The sequence below is a fragment of the Bos javanicus genome, chromosome 19 (genome assembly GCF_032452875.1).
Source record: "Bos javanicus breed banteng chromosome 19, ARS-OSU_banteng_1.0, whole genome shotgun sequence".
In the NCBI taxonomy this organism is placed as follows: Eukaryota; Metazoa; Chordata; class Mammalia; order Artiodactyla; family Bovidae; genus Bos; species Bos javanicus.
This window is the reverse complement of record NC_083886.1, coordinates 49,497,354-49,514,297: the sequence shown is the minus strand read 5'-3', so window position 1 is coordinate 49,514,297 and position 16,944 is coordinate 49,497,354. Positions and strand designations below refer to the sequence as shown.

Sequence of the window (16,944 nt, the reverse complement as noted above, 5' to 3'; positions counted from 1 at the left end):
CCTCAAGGTCTTGACCGGCAGAGCTTTATTTGAGGGATCCACACGAAGGACATCCACCTCACTTCCATAGTTTCTTGATGGACATGTTTTTCTCACTGTCCTTTTGCATGACCTGGAGAGAGAGAGAGAGCATTTGAGTTAGAGAGCCAGTGAACAAGTACCCGACCCCACTACTCCAGAGCCACCACCAGCAAAGGCAGAAAGGTGTGGCCCCGTACCTTAGCCACTGCCATCTCAAAGTCCTCCTGCGTGACGTGGACGCGGCGCTCCCGCAGCGCGTACATGCCAGCCTCGGTGCACACGCCCTGAGCAGGGAAGAAGGCGGCGCTGCCGTTGTGCCCTCAACCCAGTGCTTCCTGCCTCTGCCCCCTTTCCCTTGGGCACTCCTGTTACCTTCACTTCAGCCCCTGACGCTCCTGGCATGAGCTCAGCAATTTTTCTCAGGTTGATCCCCCGGGTCAGGTTCATTTTCCGAGAATGGATCTTCAAAATGTCCAGCCGGGCCTAGCGATGGGAGGGGAAAAGCCTGAGCCCAGGGCCTACCACCACAGCTGGGGCCGCTGCCAATGCTGCTTATTACAAACCTCCTCGTTGGGGGGTGGGAATTCAATTTTTCTGTCTATGCGCCCTGGGCGGAGCAGCGCCGAGTCTAGGATGTCAATCCTATTGGTTGCCATGATAACCTGAGTGGACAAAGCAGGTGGCGTCAGCTAAGCCCTTCCGAAGGCAGGCTGCACCTCACCCAGGGCCTTCCCTTGGTCCTTCCCCCAGCCGACCCCACCGTACCTTGATATTCTTGGTGGCCTCAAAGCCATCCAGCTGGTTGAGCAGCTCCAGCATAGTGCGCTGGACTTCACTGTCCCCTCCAGAGCCCCCCTCCAGCCTCGAGGAGCCAATGGAGTCAATTTCATCCATGAAGATGATAGATGGAGCGTGTTCTCGGGCCATGACAAACAGCTCCCTCACCATCCGCGCCCCTGTGCGGAGACCAAGCCGGGTGTCAACGAGCTAACGAGTTCCGCCCCCTCCCCACCTTAGTTTCATGTTTATGACCACAGTTACCTTCCCCGATGAATTTCTGTACCAATTCAGAGCCAGACACACGAATGAAGGTGCAGTCTGTATGATGTGCCACGGCCCGGGCCAGCAGTGTCTTCCCCGTGCCCGGAGGTCCGTATAGCAGTACCCCCTAGAGAGCAAGGGTGGGGCTCAGGGAAGGAAGCTGGCCCCCATGTTTCATTCAAGGAACATTTACTGAGTGTTTGCACTGTACCAGATTCCATGTTAGACACTAGAGATAAAGAAGTGAACGTCAAAGTCCTTTCTGGAGCGTAAACCCAAACCATTCGATGGCCTGGTAGCGTCTCTTCCCCCAGCCCCTGGCTGAGCAGGACCAGTGGAAGCAAGCTCCAGTCTACCCGGGGTGGGGTAGCTGTACAGTAGCAGCATGGCCCTCGCACAGAAGCTCTGCTCACCTTGGGCTGCGCGATGCCCAGTGCTTCAAACAGCTCAGGATGCTTCACAGGCAGCTCAATCACTTCTTTGATCTCCTTGATCTGTTTGTCCAGTCCACCAATCATCTCGTAAGTTGAGTCTGGCACCTTCTCCACCATCATCAGGGACACCAGCGGGTCCACCTTGTTAGGCAGGATCTTGTGCAGAGTGTAGCTATCATTTCTGAGGGCCACCCGGCAATTGGGTGTCACCTGGGCAAGGGACAGAGGTTCAGGAAGTGGTGTGGTGAGAGCTGACCCCCACCTCCCACCTCCCGGGCTGCACTCACATCATTGATGTCGATGTTCTTGTCCACGTCGACGACAAACTTGCCCTCCGGATGTACCTACAGAAACAAGGGTGTATGACTGTCCCTGACAGTTACCAAATCACTAACCTCACCCAGAAGACCCATGAGTCTTACACCAAGGTGAGAACAATGTCCTCACGGCGCATAAAGGTACGGGAATGCAGAGGCAGGTGGCTGGTGCCGGGTCCTGCTGCCTTTACCTTGACTAGCACTTTTTTCTTATCCATGGCCCGGACTACTTCCCCCACGTAGGAGCCCTGTTCCTGCAGCAGCTGTAGCTCCTCCCGCAGCAGGCGAACTAGATGGGAAGCAGACAGCATGATTAATCAGAAGTTTTGAAGGGAAGGACTCAAAAAAGAAAGTCTAGAATTCACGTGTTTAAAGAGATTACAATGAAACTCAAGAGAGAGATGAAGCAGTGGGCACTTAGGTGAAGACTCGCTTCAAGGAGACTGAACACTCAGACCTCACACCAGTTGCCTCCATGCAGCCCTCCCATCTTTCCCTCCTCACCTTTTGCATTAAGCTCATTCCTCTGTGCCTGTAGCCTCCGGAGATTTTGGCTCTTATCATTCACAATCAGCTATTGGAGAACAAGAAGCAAAGGGTGGAAAAGAGGAGGAGGTTAAAATCTTGGCTAAGACCCTCATAGGCTGATATGAGCTGAGTGAGGAAAGCACAGGGCACCTGCATTCCCCATTCAGATTCTCCAATATGACTTCAGCCTTGACCCCGTCCTCCAAGAGCACCTCTGGAGCGCAGGACAACCATGGGGGCGGGGTGGGGGGAGCTGCTTGTCTAATACTGGTCTAGGAATAACAAACCGTAACGGAGACAAGTAACAGCTGATTAACATAGTTTCTCAGAGTGGGAACTTGGGTATTGAGGGAAGATTTCTGAGTCAGAATGCTAAGTTCCAGCCCCACTGCTGGCAATCATCAGCTGAGTTAAAGCCAAAGAAAACCATGAGAAAGGTCTAGATCTGTTACCAAACTGCAAGTGGGTATAGCACCCCCATCCTGGCTCTTTCCAGGATTAACATAAGGAACAAAGGAAAGCACACATTGTTGTTCAGTCGCTAACTCGTGTCTGACTCTTTGTGACCCCATCGACTGTAGCACACCAGACTTTCCTGTCCTTCACTATCTCCTGGAGTTTCCTCAAATTCATGTCTACTGAGTCAGTGATGCTAACCAACCATCTCATCCTCTGTCGCCTCCTTCTCCTCTTGCCCTCAGTTTTTCCCAACATCAGGGTCTTTTCTGATGAGTTGACTCTTCATGTTGGGTCACCAAAGTATTAGAGCTTCAGCATCAGTCCTTCCAATGAATATTCAGGGTTGATTTCCTTTAGGATTGACTGGTTTGATCTCCGTGCAGTCCAAGGGACTCTCAAGTTTTCCCCAGCACCACAATTCAACAGCATGAATTCTTCAGTGCTCAGCTTTCTTTATGGTTCAACTCTCAAATCCATACATAACTACTGGAAAAACTACAGCTTTGACTATATGGACCTTTGTTACACAGGTAAAGCATTTCAAAAATGACAAACCAAATATGATACCCACAAATGTACCTGAAGTTCCTGAAGAATTTATTTCCTGAAGAAATGTACCTGAAGAATTTTCCCTTGCGGCGCGCCTCCATCCAATTTACGTTATTTTCCTTATTTCTGTGGTCCTTGCTGCTTCTCTAGGCTAGAGCACTGGGCTGTTCAGTTTCATTTCATTCAGTTCCATGGAATCAGCATTTTCCAGACTCCTCAATTCTTTCTTCTCTCACTCTGCCCCAACCCTTCTCTGATAAATGTCATTTCCTGACCCTATGTCTTCTCTTCACAAGAAACTGTTTCATTAGGGTTTTCAAAGGAACGACTTTTAGCTAGGGGGTACTTTTATGTTAAAATTTGACTCTTGAAGATGTGTAAGAAACTGTGAATATTAATTATCTTCAAAAAGGTGGGATTTGAGGGGAACACGAGACAGTTAATTTCATATATTTTATACTATTAACTTGTTATCAATACTACTTTTTCCACTGCGCCGCAGTGGAATTTCATGGATTTGTAGAGATCCGCTCATCCCCCTTCTAGCTCCCTCTGGACCTTTGAAGTCCGTTCTCACCTGGAGTTCTTCAATCTTGGACAGATAATATTGGCGGAGTCCACTGCCTGCTTTCCCCTCTTCCAGCTCCATCTGAGGACAAAGTGTAATTATTAACCAAAAGGCTAAACATCCAGGGGATAAAGCTACTTCCACGTTGATTTCGGAGATTTAAGGTTTGTGTTCTCGTCCCTCACTCCATCTCTTCACAACCATTTCCTTAAGACTAAACTAAAACAGAATGAGAATGCCGCCTACCTCTTAAGACTTTCAGAAGGATCAAGAAACAGCGCACCCGGAACGCTACACAATCCCGAGATGTTATTTGTACAGGCGCAGCCAGCAGGAAGCACGGGGCCCCCGACTCCCGCAAGAGTGGGTTCCCGCTCCCACTGCTCTCACCACTCCTCCTCACTCAATCGGCTTCCACCCGGTCTTCCACTCCCGGCCCCGCCGTGACCCGCCGCGGGCGGCGCTGACACAGCAGATCCGGTCCCAGACAGGGCCCAGTCTAGATTGGCCCACCCACCCTGGGCTCCCCCGACCCGCTGGCCCCGGCTGGCTGCCCACCTCGGATCGCACCTGCTTCGCATCCAGCCCCAGTCCCCGCCCGGCCGCCGCCGCCATACCTGCTCTGGTCCGTCAAGCGCCATCTTCCCTCTTCCGCGGAGACCGCCGGCATCAGAGCCGCTTTGGCGCGCAGGCGCAAAGCCGGCGCTTGCTGGGGTGGGGGTACCAAAGACTCGGGAAGAGAACAGTTCCGGGTCAATGGGCGGGGTGTGAGGACGGAAGGTAACAAATAACAAGGGCCATGAGGGGAGGGACGGGGGTACGCGAGATCAGGATCTTTGGTGTAAAAGGCACAGAACTCCTAGTTACTCTCTAGAAATTCGGTTTTGGCGCCATTTCTCGTGGTGCCAGCTTCCAACATGTAAAACCTGGGGAAGGACTACAGAGAATAAGATTTGTGGCCACGCTCTAAATGGCGGAAAACTTGGAGCCGGGACGCGAGGGACGCAAGCGGAAGCGGAAGTACGTATGCTGCCCACATGTGTCTCTCCAGGGTGGAGAAAACGGTGCTGGCTGCCGGTGAGTGGTGTCGAGTAAGACTCTGAGTGTCTCCGCGACGGCGAGTGGAAAACGGAAGGTGGAATCTAGTGCTCCGGGAAGAGACGTTCCAACTTCTGCTTTCTCTCCCGATTGAGTGGTGCCTCCACGTTACACCATGGGCAAAAAGAGCAAAGTCGGAAAGAGCCGGCGGGACAAGTTCTATCACTTGGCGAAGGAGACCGGTGAGTCAGGGTTCGTGCTGTCAGAGCGGGCGAGCCACCGACCTTGGTCGGTTCGCCCCGCTTTCCGAATATTGAGTTTCTTTTCCGCAGAAGGGGTAGTGGGTCGGGAGGCCGCAGAAATCCCCTTGGGAAAGCGCTTCGCGGACCTTGTTACAGTATTTTGTCGCCGCCTCCAGGTTACCGGTCCCGCTCTGCTTTCAAGCTGATCCAGCTGAATCGCCGCTTTCAATTTCTGCAAAAAGCCCGAGCATTGCTGGACCTGTGCGCTGCACCGGGTGGATGGTGGGTAACACCTTGGCACCTGACGCTCCTTATGGAAACTTTATGGGTTCCAGCCTTGGATGACTGAGAATTGCGTTGAGGGGCGGGAGGGATACAGTAATACCAGCCTCAAATTTCTGTACACCCCAGAACTGTAAGCTTCAGGAGGGAGGATTTAGAACGTGTACATACGTTTGACTGGTACTGACCAGCGTTCTTCAGTTCCATTCAGTTGCTCAGTCGTGTCCGACTCTTTGCGACCCCATGGACTTCTGCACACCTGGCCTCCCTGGCCTCCCTGTCCATCACCAACTCCTGGAGCTTGCTCAGACTCATGTCCATCGAGTTGGTGATGCCATCCAACTATCTCATCTTCTGTCGTCCCCTTCTGCCTTCAATCTTTCCCAGACCAGGGTTCTTTGCGTTCCCCAATCAGTAGAAATTGATTAGGGGCCAGACAGGAAATTCAGGCAAAGCTTTATTGGGGCCCCTGCTGCAGCAGGAGGGCATGAGAACGAGTAACACGTTCCCTTGGTTGCTAGCTCCCGGAGGGGTATGAGCTGATTCTTTATATGGGGTGAGGGTTGCTGTGTATCTAGGAGCCTAGCCTTAGGAGTGGCTTAGGTGGTTTGCTCACCCCTTTGGTGATGGTGAGTGTCAGGGGCAAGTGCAGGACCCTGCTTTTGCTCTAGCTCTTCATAAGTGGCAGTGGATTTGTTTGTTTTTTGTCTTTTGTATCTTGTCCAAAATTTACCCCAGCTGGGCATGCATACAGTTATTTTTAGTCACTTGTGGTTTGTATTTTATTACTTGAGAAGTTGTTTGTTCAACTGCAAACACTGCAGCAAAAGGTCCCAGGTCCCAGAGACTCCCAACACTAGGGGTGGGAGATCAGATTGTCAAGGGAGAGGTGGTCGAGGGTATTTTAATCTTTACTTCTCTTTTATAGGCTGCAAGTGGCTGCCAAGTTTATGCCCGTATCCAGCCTTATTGTGGGTGAGTGACCGGTGGCTCTCTTAGGTGTGCCAGGGGGTGGGAGAGTGACACACTATGGTTCTGCATTTCCTTCCTCCCTGCTTGAGGCAGCCTTTTGGAATCCTCTGCCCTCTTTTCTTCCAGGAGTGGATCTGGTCCCAATCAAGCCTCTTCCCAATGTGGTGACCCTCCAGGAGGACATCACAACAGAACGCTGTAGGCAGGTAATAGGAACCTTCTTTGTCCCATTCTTTTGATAAGTAGACATCTGCATCCATCCCTCTTCCCACCCTGATCCCCTGAAGGCACGTTTTTCCTGTTTACCATGCTCTAAGCAGTGTCCACAGATTATCTCTCTGACAAGGCCCAAAGACACTGTGTCCATCCAGCCTTTGTTTATTCACGAAAGAGGTCTGTGGAGTTAGAGGAAGTGCAGAGATTTCCATGAAATCCTTTCCAGCAGGTTTTCTATAGACTAAGCTCCACGAGGACAGATAGGTTTGCTTATCGTTGTATCCCCTGTCCACGGCACAGGAATTGGCCTGTGGCGGGCACTCAACAAATGATTGGGTGGACAGATGGCTGAACCAGTGATTCTGTTCACAGCCATGTCTGTATTTCAGTTACAGTAATCTCTTCCTTCTCTGTAGGCCCTGAGGAAGGAGCTGAAAACCTGGAAGGTTGATGTTGTGCTCAATGATGGGGCCCCCAACGTCGGGGCTAGCTGGGCCCATGATGCTTACTCACAAGGTGCCGGGGTCAGAGTACGTGGAGATGAGGGTGGAGGCGGGCATGCCCTCTCAGGCTGCGGAGGTCCTCAGCTTACCATCTCTGTCCCATAGCCCATTTGACGCTGATGGCTCTGCGTTTGGCTTGTGACTTTCTGGGCCGTGGTGGCTGCTTCATCACAAAGGTTTTCCGTTCCCGGGACTATCAGCCCTTACTGTGGATCTTCCAGCAGCTCTTCCGCCGTGTCCAGGCCACCAAGCCCCAAGCCTCTCGTCATGAATCTGCGGAGATCTTTGTAGTCTGCCAAGGTGGGTGTAACTTCATTTGTTCTCTTGATTCAGTCTCCTACCTACCAAAGCACACTTGCTTATGAATCCTATTATCTTAGGTTTCCTGGCTCCTGACAAGGTTGACAGTAAATTCTTTGACCCCAAGTTTGCATTCAAGGAAGTTGAAGTTCAGGCCAAGACTGTTACAGAATTGGTGACTAAGAAGAAGCCAAAGGTGTGTTAAGGGAGTGGGCCCACTCTCAGGTCATGGAACATGGGGGAGGCTGGGCCTGGTGGGTCCTACAGACAGCCCAGAAGGGACTGACTGCTCAACCTTCGTTATTTCCCTTCTTAAGGCTGAAGGCTACGCTGAGGGTGACCTTACTCTCTATCATCGAACCTCCGTCACTGACTTCCTCCGAGCTGCCAACCCTGTTGACTTCCTCTCCAAAGCCAGTGAAGTGAGTCCCCAGACTTGAGGGCTGTGGGGGAGCCCCGGAAACAGGGCCTGAGCATCTCCCTATTCTTCTCCCCCCAAAACAGATCTCACTAGACGACGAAGAGCTGGCACAGCATCCAGCCACCACCGAGGACATTCGGGTGTGCTGTCAGGACATCAAAGTGCTGGGGCGCAAGGAGCTCAGGTTCACGCTGGGGGTGGGCAGAAGTTCTGGGAGCCCCGAGGCAGCGGGGAGGCCTGGGAGGGACATGACGCTGGATCTTGGGGAACAGGATGCTGCTGTGCTGGAGATGTGGGGTCGGGGCCTGAGTCCTCGGACTTATGTGGCTCACACGTGAGGTTTGGGGTATGGACCTAAACCAGGAGGAGGTTGGGACGGCGACAGTAGGGTCAGGAATGGTATTTCTGGGGCAGGTCCCTACTGAACTGGAGAACGAAGCTTCGGCGATACGTGGCCAAGAAGCTGAAGGAGCAAGCAAAGGCACTGGACATCAGGTGAGGAGGGAGCTAAGCCAGGGCAGGTGCTGAGCAGGTGTTGGCGGGAGGCGTCTGTGGAGATAATCAGCTCCTGGGACACTTGTGTCAGCCTCAGCTCCGGGGAGGAAGAGGAAGGAGAGGAGGAGGAGGCCGCAGCCGGGACTGGGCTGCAGCCATCTCAGGAGGAGGAGGAGGAGGAACAGCTGAACCGGACTCTGGCGGAGATGAAGGCCCAGGAGGTGGCAGAATTAAAGAGGTGAGGGGAGCTGGGGGACCACCACGGCCGAGTCCCTTGGTGGGTAAAGATCCGGAAGAGTGTGAAGGCCTGGCTGGGGAGTCTCCAGAACTGGGCAGCTGGAACTCTTCAACCCTGCCCCTCAGGAAGAAGAAGAAGCTGCTGCGTGAGCAGAGGAAGCAGCGGGAGCGCGTGGAGCTGAAGATGGATCTTCCCGGGGTTTCTATCGCAGACGAGGGGGAGACTGGCATGTTCTCCCTGCGTACCATCCGGGGTCACCAGGTGAGGTGGAGTGGGGCCCATGCAGGAGATGGCAGGACCTGTGTGGGTGTTTAGAGGTGGGCGCCCTGGAGGCCTTTGGTTTGGTACGCTGAATGGCTCGTGGCTGCTGTCTTCGCCCATAAATGACTTGGTGAGGGGAGGCTGGGAAAAAACAAGAGCCTTGTATATCAAAGACCAGGAGAAGACGTACACCTAAAATAATGGTAGAGTAGGAAGCTTTGTGATGCTAAAGCTGAAACTCCAGTACTTTGGCCACCTCATGCGAAGAGTTGACTCATTGGAAAAGACTCTGATGCTGGGAGGGATTGGGGGCAGGAGGAGAAGGGGACGACAGAGGATGAGATGGCTGGATGGCATCACTGACTCAATGGACATGAGTCTGAGTGAACTCCAGGAGTTGGTGATGGACAGGGAGGCCTGGCGTGCTGCAATTCATGGGGTCTCAAAGAGTTGGACACGACTGAGCGACTGAACTGAGGAAGCTTTGTGAGTGTGATGTAGATTTATTTGTCCTTGTAGAACTAGAGTATCAGAACCACAAGGCTCTCGTTGCCAGATTAGGTGATAAGTGATGCAGCCAGGGTTCCTGGGTTTCCAGTGCGTATGCTGGGGGGTCTGCCTCGGGGAGGCGGGCACAGTGTTGCTCAGTTCACTGGGACCAAGTCAGCGCCTGGCTGCACTGGGCTGTTGGACGGTGCTTTCTGCTGAATGCTAGAGAGCCTGCTTTTTCTGGTAAAAGCAGCATCACAAATAAAATGAGCTTCTGTGGGTCTTGTGTGGAAAGGTAACAGCTGGGTCACATCATACTGGAGCCAGAGAGCATGCTGGTCCTGGAGCGGACCATGCCTTTCGCATGCTTTGCCTCTCTCCTCATCTGTAAAAGATATTAACAGAAAGCACCTACTACGGTGCTAGGAAGGAGTAAACAAAGACGGTTAGATGTGATCGCTGGTGTGCAAGTCAGGAAATAGTAGCTGTCTTTGCCATGAGAACAGATTTTGGAGTTGACAAGTGGTTTATAAGTGAAACAGTTCTTCCTGTTAGATGTATGTTGCTGGGCTCCTTTATTCAACGGAAACAACAGTTGTAGACATTCTCCAGTGATAAGGTGCCTTCTCAATAATTCGAAAACCAGTGATTTTAAAACATTTTAAAGTTTGGCACCAGTTAGGCCATGGGGTGCTTTTCCATAAACCTGTTCCTTCCAGTAATTGAAGAAGAGAATGCTGAGTGGCGTGGCCTAGGATGGGGTGTTTTAAACGGTTAACCCCGTCACCTCCCTGTCTATAAAAGGAGGTAATGTACTTGCCACAGTGTGTTTTCTAACGTTGCTGAGACTAAGGTGGTGAACCGGGAGGGCTACAGCACTGTGTTCCTTGTCGTGCCCTTGACCTCTGTTTCTGTCGCTCCTCAGTTGTTAGAGGAGGTAACACAGGGGGACATGAGTGCTGCAGACGCGTTTTTGTCTGACCTGCCACGAGATGACATCTATGTATCAGATGGTGAGGATGACGACGACGCATCTCTGGGTAGTGACCTGGATCCAGAGGAGCTGGCAGGAGTCAAAGAACCTCAGAGTCTAAAGGACCGAAAGTGGTAAGGAGTGAGTGAGTGAGTGTGAGTGTGAGTGAGTGAGTGAGTGAGTGAGTGAGTGTGTGTGTGTGTGTGTGTGTGCAGAGGTGTCTATAGGGCACCCTCAGCTCAAGTCCCCAGTGGGAGTGGGGGGCAGCAAGCCCTCCAGGGCATTGACGCACCCACTGACCTTGGGACTACAGTGTACGATTTGCTGAAGCGGAAGATGATAAAGAGGAGGAAGAAGAGAATCCACTGTTGGTACCATTGGAGGAAAAGGCGGTGCTGCAGGAAGAACAGGCCAGCCTGTGGTTCTCCAAGGTAAGCAGAGGCTAGGGGCCGAGACAGACCAGGGCTGGCATTCCCCGAGAGAGAGGGGGTGCCTGACGATTCCCCCATCGCAGGACGGCTTCAGTGGGATTGAGGACGACGCCGACGAGGCCCTGGAGATCAGTCAGGCCCAGCTGTTGTTTGAGAGCCGTCGCAAGGGGCAGCAGCCGCCGCCACCGCCTTCCAATGAGGAGACCAAAAGCAAGCCTCCCCCATGCCAGGGTGAGGCCCCTAAGGAGGTGGGGGCTCCTAAGGGGTCAGAGGTCGCCCCTGGGCCTGGAGAGGAGGAGCGCGATGGCAGCTCCGACAGTGACAGCAGCAGCGAGGACGAGGAGAGGTGAGTGGTGGCGGCTGACGGGAGGGCTCAAGGAGCAGCAGTGGTTCTGGCCCATCGTCTGGGAGCTGGAGATGGAGAGCTAAATACAGATGGTTCTGGTTTAAGTGATCTGCAGTACAGCCTGAGGGCAAGGTTTCTGGAAGTTCCCCAGGCAGTTTTAATTAAGAACTAGGGTTGGGTCTGGGTGGCGTGGGGTACGGTGGGACATGGGTGCACGTCCTTCCCCTCTTGCACAGCTGGAAATCACAGCGCGGGAAGAAGCGTGGCCGTGGGCCTAAGTCAGAGGACGACGATGGGTTTGAGGTGGTGCCTATCGAAGACCCCGGTGAGAGCTCGGCACTGAGTGGGAGGGAAGGCCGCCGGAGGTGTGGGTATTGGGGCGGAGCTGTGACCTCTGCTTCCCTCCCTAGTGAAGCATCGGATCCTGGACCCTGAAGGCCTTGCTCTAGGTGCACTTATTGCTTCTTCCAAAAAAGCCAAGAGGGACCTCATAGACGACTCCTTCAGCCGGTGAGGGGCCAGAAGTCATGAGAATCGACCTGGGCAGGGCGTGGCAGGGCTGGTTTCTGTGAAATCTGATCTGGTGTTCTCTCCACCTAGGTACACGTTCAATGAGGACGAGGGGGAGCTTCCAGACTGGTTTGTGCAGGAGGAAAAGCAGCACAGGATACGACAGTTGCCTGTCGATAAGAAGGAAGTGGAACACTACCGGAAACGCTGGCGGGAAATCAATGCACGGCCCATCAAGAAAGTGGCCGAGGCCAAGGCCAGAAAGAAACGGAGGGTGAGCTTGGGGCTACCTGAGATGCTGGGTGGGCTGGGCTGGGCAGGGGTAGGAGAAGAGGCTGGCCTGACTGTGAGATCCCCCGACAGATGCTCAAGAAGCTGGAGCAGACTAAGAAGAAGGCAGAAGCTGTGGTTAACACGGTGGACATCTCAGAACGGGAGAAAGTGGCACAGCTTCGAAGGTGAGGGGCCGGGGGTCACCCACAAAGGTACACGGAATCAGGGAGCGGCAGGAAGCCTCTAACCTGTGTCTTCCGCTTACAGTCTCTACAGGAAGGCCGGGCTTGGAAAAGAGAAACGCCAGGTCACCTATGTGGTAGCCAAAAAAGGTGTGGGCCGCAAAGTGCGCCGGCCAGCTGGGGTCAGAGGTCACTTCAAGGTGGTGGATTCGAGGATGAAGAAGGACCAAAGAGCACAGCAGAGGAAGGAGCAGAAGAAAAAGCACAAGCGGAAGTGAGCGGGGCCGCTAGGGCCTCTGCGGGACTGTGAGGACGAGGAGGGGTTCAGTGCCCCTTCCGGCCTCCTTGGTGCCAGCCCTGCCCTTGCCTGCCTCAGTCTTTGAAAAGACAGGTTCCAGCTACCTGCACTCTAGTGGTCCTGGGCAGTGAGGGGGACATCATACTGACTGGAAGAAAGGGCTCCCATCAAAGCCCCACTAAAAATGCCGTTGGCGCTATCAGAGCCCACAACCCTTCTGTGAAGGACGTGGGGCACTGGGCAAGAAGTCTCACCACCGTTAAATCATAAGGGAAGCCCCATACCACAGTGGCAGCCACTGCAGCCTGTGCCTGGGCAAGTGGTTCTCTCGAGTCTTCCCCCGTTATCATCTGAATAAAACCAGGATAGATGTCTGACAGTTCAGTTCCTGGGAACGTGACAGATCCAACACTTGGGTGTTCGCACCCCTGTGCTAATCGTATTTCTATATTCCAGCTCATGGTGAAGTAGAAATGACAAGCAATCCACAGGTCCCAGTAGTAAAACATTTACTAGAGCAAGCAGAAAGGAATGCACATCTTAAAGAAACCTTCACAAAGTCACAAAATTTGAAGTATGTATATTTCTTTTCCTTTTATAAACAAGATAGAACAAAAATCATCAAAATCATTTCAGCAAAAGATTTTTCTACCATTGTGGCAAGTTAAAAAAAATACAATGAAATAGAAGACACTTTAAAAGCTGTTGTTGGGTTTTTTTTTTTTTTTTTTTTCATTTTAAATTTAGCAACAGTTTAGGCCCAGAGCAGTCCTGTTTGCAGGATCGTCTTTACCCCTCAGCTGCAGGGACTCTGGGTCTGGCAGGCTGCTGCTTCCTGCCTCAGGGCTGGACACTAAGCTGGCTGGGAAACCTGAGCGTCAACTCTCATGTAGCATCAGGCCCCTCCCCTCCCCCCACCTCCCCTGCAGAGGATTGGAAGCGCTTCCGTGCACATCCCAACACCTCCAATGACTGATCTACACCATCCATCCAGCCTCAAATGAGAACTGCCTGGCCACAGAAAAACTTGTTGATGTTTTTAAGGTGACACTTTAGTAAAAAATATGCACTACATACAATATAAACCTAGAGTGAGTTTTGTGCCCTGTAAGGCCCCTTCTCCCAAGGTATCCTCAACTGACCCTCGTGACACTCACCCAGAGCCAAAAGAAGCTGCCGACTCTGGCTTCTTCTAAGACGAAAGCAGCTTCCCAAGAAAATACCTGAAACGTTCCCTAGGTGAATGGGTCACGTCTCCAAACTCCAGCTGTCCACTAAGGGCCCAGGGTCCTTATACCTTGGGCCCCAACCCAGCCCTGAGACACCTAGTTACCAAATCTAAAAATAAAATTAAAGACAACTGATTTCACACTTCAGCACATACCCTCTAACTGTCCCACCGACTTTTCTTGCGCTTGGGCGGCTCGGGGACAGCAAAACCATCAGGAGTCTTATCTGTCTTGCTGTCCATCTTGTCCACCTTGGGGCTGTCCACCTTGGGGTCCATCTTGCTTTCACGATTACAACTTTCCTTCCTGCTTTCACCATTCCGACCGTCATTGGCACCCCGGCTCTCCCCGTGTCGGCCTCCGCCCCCTCCATGCCTGTTCTCTCCATGAGGATGACCATCAGCATGACGGCGGCTATCGGTGTGACGGCTGCTGCTCTCTGGGTAGCGGTATCCATCTCCGTGGCGACCCCCATCTCCATGGCGACCCCCATCTCCATGCCGTGGGCTATCGCCATGCCGATTGCCACTCTCTCCATGACTGTGACGACTTCCACCCCGGTTCTCAGTATATCGCTCTCTTTTCCCATTGCCACCCCCAGTCCCTTCTCGGCTGTTACTCCCTGAAGCTGTGTTGTTGACCCCTGGAGCTCCGGCAGAAGGGTAGGTCACCGGGGCACTGCTGAGGTTCCCAGGACTGCCAAAGCCTGGGATACCCTTCGTGGCGCTGGCAATGGGGCTGTCAGGACTGCTGTGGCCCTGCTGGGCTGAATTAGTTGGAACTGAATTCAAGCTCCCTGCACTAGTCCATCCGCTCGCCCCAGCCGCAGAGCTTCCAGCCTTCTGGTTGCTTAAACTGGCAGCAACAAAGTGACTCTTGTACTGTGACTAAGAGAGACAAGAGCAGTGGGTGAGACAGTAAGTTTAAGAAACCTAATGGCCCAGCTAGCTAACTGGAGGTACAGAAGGATGAGAGGCGGTTCAGGGCATAAGAGACACAGAACCAAACTTGTCTCAGCTGAAAAATGGCAATCACTCTCAACTAGATTACAAGAGCCTTGGCACCTTGATGTTTCTTAGAGCAGGGAGGGAACACTGATACTGTTGTAGGTCGAGGGCCCTGAGCGTGCCTGAAGGGGATGACCAGCAACAGGGGTTTGTCCAGCCTCTACACCTGCAGCTCTAGGTAAGCTGCAGTTAATCCGATATTCAGAACTGAAAAATGGGGGAAGGCCCTCGGGAAATCCAGCATCTAGTCTACAAGGCCAGCTACCATCTCGGGAAGATCAGGGCCCCTCACCACTGCCCCCAGTGCTTGATTTCACACCTGGAAAGCCGCTTTCATCGCCGTCAGCCGGTCTCCCATGGCTCCCGTGGAGGGCTTGTAGGCCTCATAATTGCTCATTACGTTGTTGTTACTTCCTCGGTCCTAAAAAATAAACACACGCATGAGTAAGGAAGAGTAAGCAGGGACGCCCACTGCCACAGAAGGGCCTCAATATGCTGGAAACTCATGAGGGAGCTGAAATAGGTGTGGGATTTTTTTATGCTTTTCAACCCATTAAATCTATTTCTGAGAACCCACCCTAACAATAAGAAATGAGGTCAGATTATGCCCAAAGCTGACCACAAGGCAGTGCAGCACATACATAACTGCTCAGGCTCTACATCCAAACCCCGAGGAGTCTGAACCTCAGCTTCAATCTTCCCACAGTGTAACCCTGGGTGCCTCAGTGTGCCAGTGTGTTTACTCTGAGTGACTGTGAAGCCTGAGTTAACACGTGTGGCTGCTTGAACTGGCCGGGCACATACTACGTGCTCGGTATTACCACCATCACCTGCATGACCCATAGCAGCAGCATCACTGTGACACGGGCACAGACCACTTCACCAAGACACCAAGTTAACTACAGTAATCCAGACACGTAGACTGACATCTTTCTTCCTTGGCTTAAGAATCAAAGTGACAAGAAAGTTATGAGAGCCAGGCAGGGGGAGCTTTTGTTATTTGGTTGGTGAGAAAAGCCAGCTCTCGTATCTGAACCAATTTCCCAGAGTGTAGTATCGTTTGTGCGTTTAGTTACAAGATACAGCTGAATTATAGAGGGAGCCTCTGGCTTCAGGCCAATGCTGGAGGGTGTGTAGAAAGACTGCTAGGCCCCACCTCCAGAGTCTGATTCACCAGGTCTAGGGTGGGCCATGAGACTGCATTTGCTCCAGGTCCAGGGACCACACTTTGAGAACAAATGCTAATCTACGCTGATTTCCTGAGCACATCTAGTCAGTCAAGGACACACAGTTACTTCTTTAATATAAAGTCACATTAAGAACCAGCACTGTACTGACTTAACTCAGCAGATGACAGCGTTTTGAACTCACTGAGACTCAGGTAAATAAGAACAGTCCTAACGTCATGAAAGACGCAGGACCAGTCTGAAGGACATTGCTCTAGTCTGCACTCACCGAGTTCTCAGAGCCAAGGCCAGGCCGCTCCCGGTAGCCCAGGCCTCCGCCACCAATGTTCAGCTTTTTCCCCTTTCCTCCTTTGAAGCGGGATTTCCGAAACCAGGCATTCTGCAGCAAACACAATTCAAGGTTAAGTCACGGGAGGAAGAGGCACCCAGAGAAAGAGAACAAAGTCAAAGAGGAAACTAAAGGGGAGGGAGAATCTTTAGCCAATGTATCTGCAGCAAAGGAGGAACTGTTCACAGGAACCACAGGTCAGCTTCTTTTTGGTAGCTTAATCCGTCAGATTTGCCAGGAGCCTTTAGCTAAGGCTTCCTTTCACTGCTCCTTTCTTCCTTCAGAGCTTCCAGGAAGGGAAATGATTACAACACACTTCAAATGCAGAGCAGTTCCTCTGGGCCATTTCTAACTTCCTCGTGGAAAATGAATTTATTTTCTATTTCTCAGACAATCTATATGTAAAATCTCTGGGGGAGCTTAGAGCTTTATCTGACTATCACAAGTTACAGTCAAAAGTACTTGAAAGGTGGCAAGGTGCTGATCAGAGAAGCTGATCAATCTGAGAGCACAGGAAGCCTGAAGCACAATGAGACGTAGTAAAAACGCCAAAAACAAAACATATCTGGTTCAGAAACTTAGTTAGGATTGGCTCCCCAGGAGAGGGAAAGGTGGCAAGGTGATGATCCGAGAAGCTGATCAGTCTGACAACACAGGAAGCCTGAAACACAATGAGATGTGGGAAAACACCAAAGACAAAATATAGTTTAGGACTGGCTCTCCAGGACAGGGAAGGAACCATCACTCTATTCTCCCCTGAGATGCCGGTCCTTTACTCCCAGGGTGGGAAGCATGGGCAGTAGTAC

At 52.2% G+C, this 16,944-nt stretch overlaps 3 protein-coding genes across 5 annotated transcripts in view; 1 reads left to right on the top strand and 2 right to left on the bottom strand.

Moving 5' to 3' along the window:
- Positions 1 to 8: 8 nt before the first annotated feature.
- On the bottom strand, positions 9 to 4,620 carry PSMC5 (proteasome 26S subunit, ATPase 5). The gene is made up of 12 exons (XM_061392345.1): positions 4,535 to 4,620; positions 3,927 to 3,998; positions 2,318 to 2,387; positions 2,005 to 2,102; positions 1,784 to 1,840; positions 1,476 to 1,706; positions 1,063 to 1,189; positions 787 to 977; positions 585 to 683; positions 394 to 504; positions 219 to 305; positions 9 to 112 (listed from the first exon to the last, which is right to left on the bottom strand). Exons 1-12 carry the CDS (start codon positions 4,556 to 4,558, stop codon positions 59 to 61), a joined length of 1,221 nt encoding a protein of 406 aa, XP_061248329.1. The 5' UTR covers positions 4,559 to 4,620; the 3' UTR covers positions 9 to 58.
- On the top strand, positions 4,619 to 13,088 carry FTSJ3 (FtsJ RNA 2'-O-methyltransferase 3). 2 transcript variants are annotated; one of them, XM_061392311.1, is made up of 21 exons: positions 4,619 to 4,697; positions 4,969 to 5,197; positions 5,374 to 5,479; positions 6,408 to 6,454; positions 6,578 to 6,657; positions 7,084 to 7,183; positions 7,276 to 7,470; positions 7,551 to 7,666; positions 7,788 to 7,892; positions 7,975 to 8,075; positions 8,306 to 8,386; positions 8,478 to 8,624; positions 8,750 to 8,885; positions 10,300 to 10,481; positions 10,661 to 10,778; positions 10,862 to 11,124; positions 11,361 to 11,449; positions 11,535 to 11,634; positions 11,725 to 11,908; positions 11,998 to 12,092; positions 12,175 to 13,088. In XM_061392311.1, the coding sequence occupies exons 2-21, from the start codon at positions 5,131 to 5,133 to the stop codon at positions 12,365 to 12,367; spliced, it is 2,505 nt and encodes an 834-aa protein (XP_061248295.1). In that variant the 5' UTR covers positions 4,619 to 4,697; positions 4,969 to 5,130; the 3' UTR covers positions 12,368 to 13,088. The 2 variants fall into 2 exon arrangements, with proteins under 2 accessions (XP_061248295.1, XP_061248294.1); XM_061392310.1 differs by lacking the exon at positions 4,619 to 4,697 and having other exon boundaries at positions 4,953 to 5,197.
- DDX42 (DEAD-box helicase 42) overlaps positions 12,880 to 16,944 on the bottom strand; it is a 35,806-nt gene continuing 31,741 nt past the window's right edge. For both annotated transcript variants that reach the window (XM_061392307.1, XM_061392308.1), the window contains 3 exons: positions 16,079 to 16,189; positions 14,943 to 15,044; positions 12,880 to 14,503 (listed from right to left, as the gene is read on the bottom strand). In XM_061392307.1, the coding sequence (XP_061248291.1) occupies positions 13,775 to 14,503; positions 14,943 to 15,044; positions 16,079 to 16,189 (942 nt within the window). In that variant the 3' untranslated portion in view covers positions 12,880 to 13,774. The remainder of the gene's footprint in view (positions 14,504 to 14,942; positions 15,045 to 16,078; positions 16,190 to 16,944) is intronic.

What these genes read in the sequence shown, in the direction of transcription:
- FTSJ3 (XM_061392311.1), top strand. Translation starts at nt 5,131, where the DNA reads ATGGGCAAAAAGAGCAAAGTCGGAAAGAGCCGGCGGGACAAGTTCTAT. An exon ending in CCATGATGCTTACTCACAAG is followed by an intron (nt 7,184 to 7,275) that starts GTGCCGGGGTCA and finishes TCTGTCCCATAG; the next exon opens with CCCATTTGACGCTGATGGCT. An exon ending in AGGCCAGAAAGAAACGGAGG is followed by an intron (nt 11,909 to 11,997) that starts GTGAGCTTGGGG and finishes ATCCCCCGACAG; the next exon opens with ATGCTCAAGAAGCTGGAGCA.
- PSMC5 (XM_061392345.1), bottom strand. Translation starts at nt 4,558, where the DNA reads ATGGCGCTTGACGGACCAGAGCAG. An exon ending in AGAAAAAAGTGCTAGTCAAG is followed by an intron (nt 1,841 to 2,004) that starts GTAAAGGCAGCA and finishes TTGTTTCTGTAG; the next exon opens with GTACATCCGGAGGGCAAGTT. An exon ending in CGTCAGGGGCTGAAGTGAAG is followed by an intron (nt 306 to 393) that starts GTAACAGGAGTG and finishes TTCCCTGCTCAG; the next exon opens with GGCGTGTGCACCGAGGCTGG.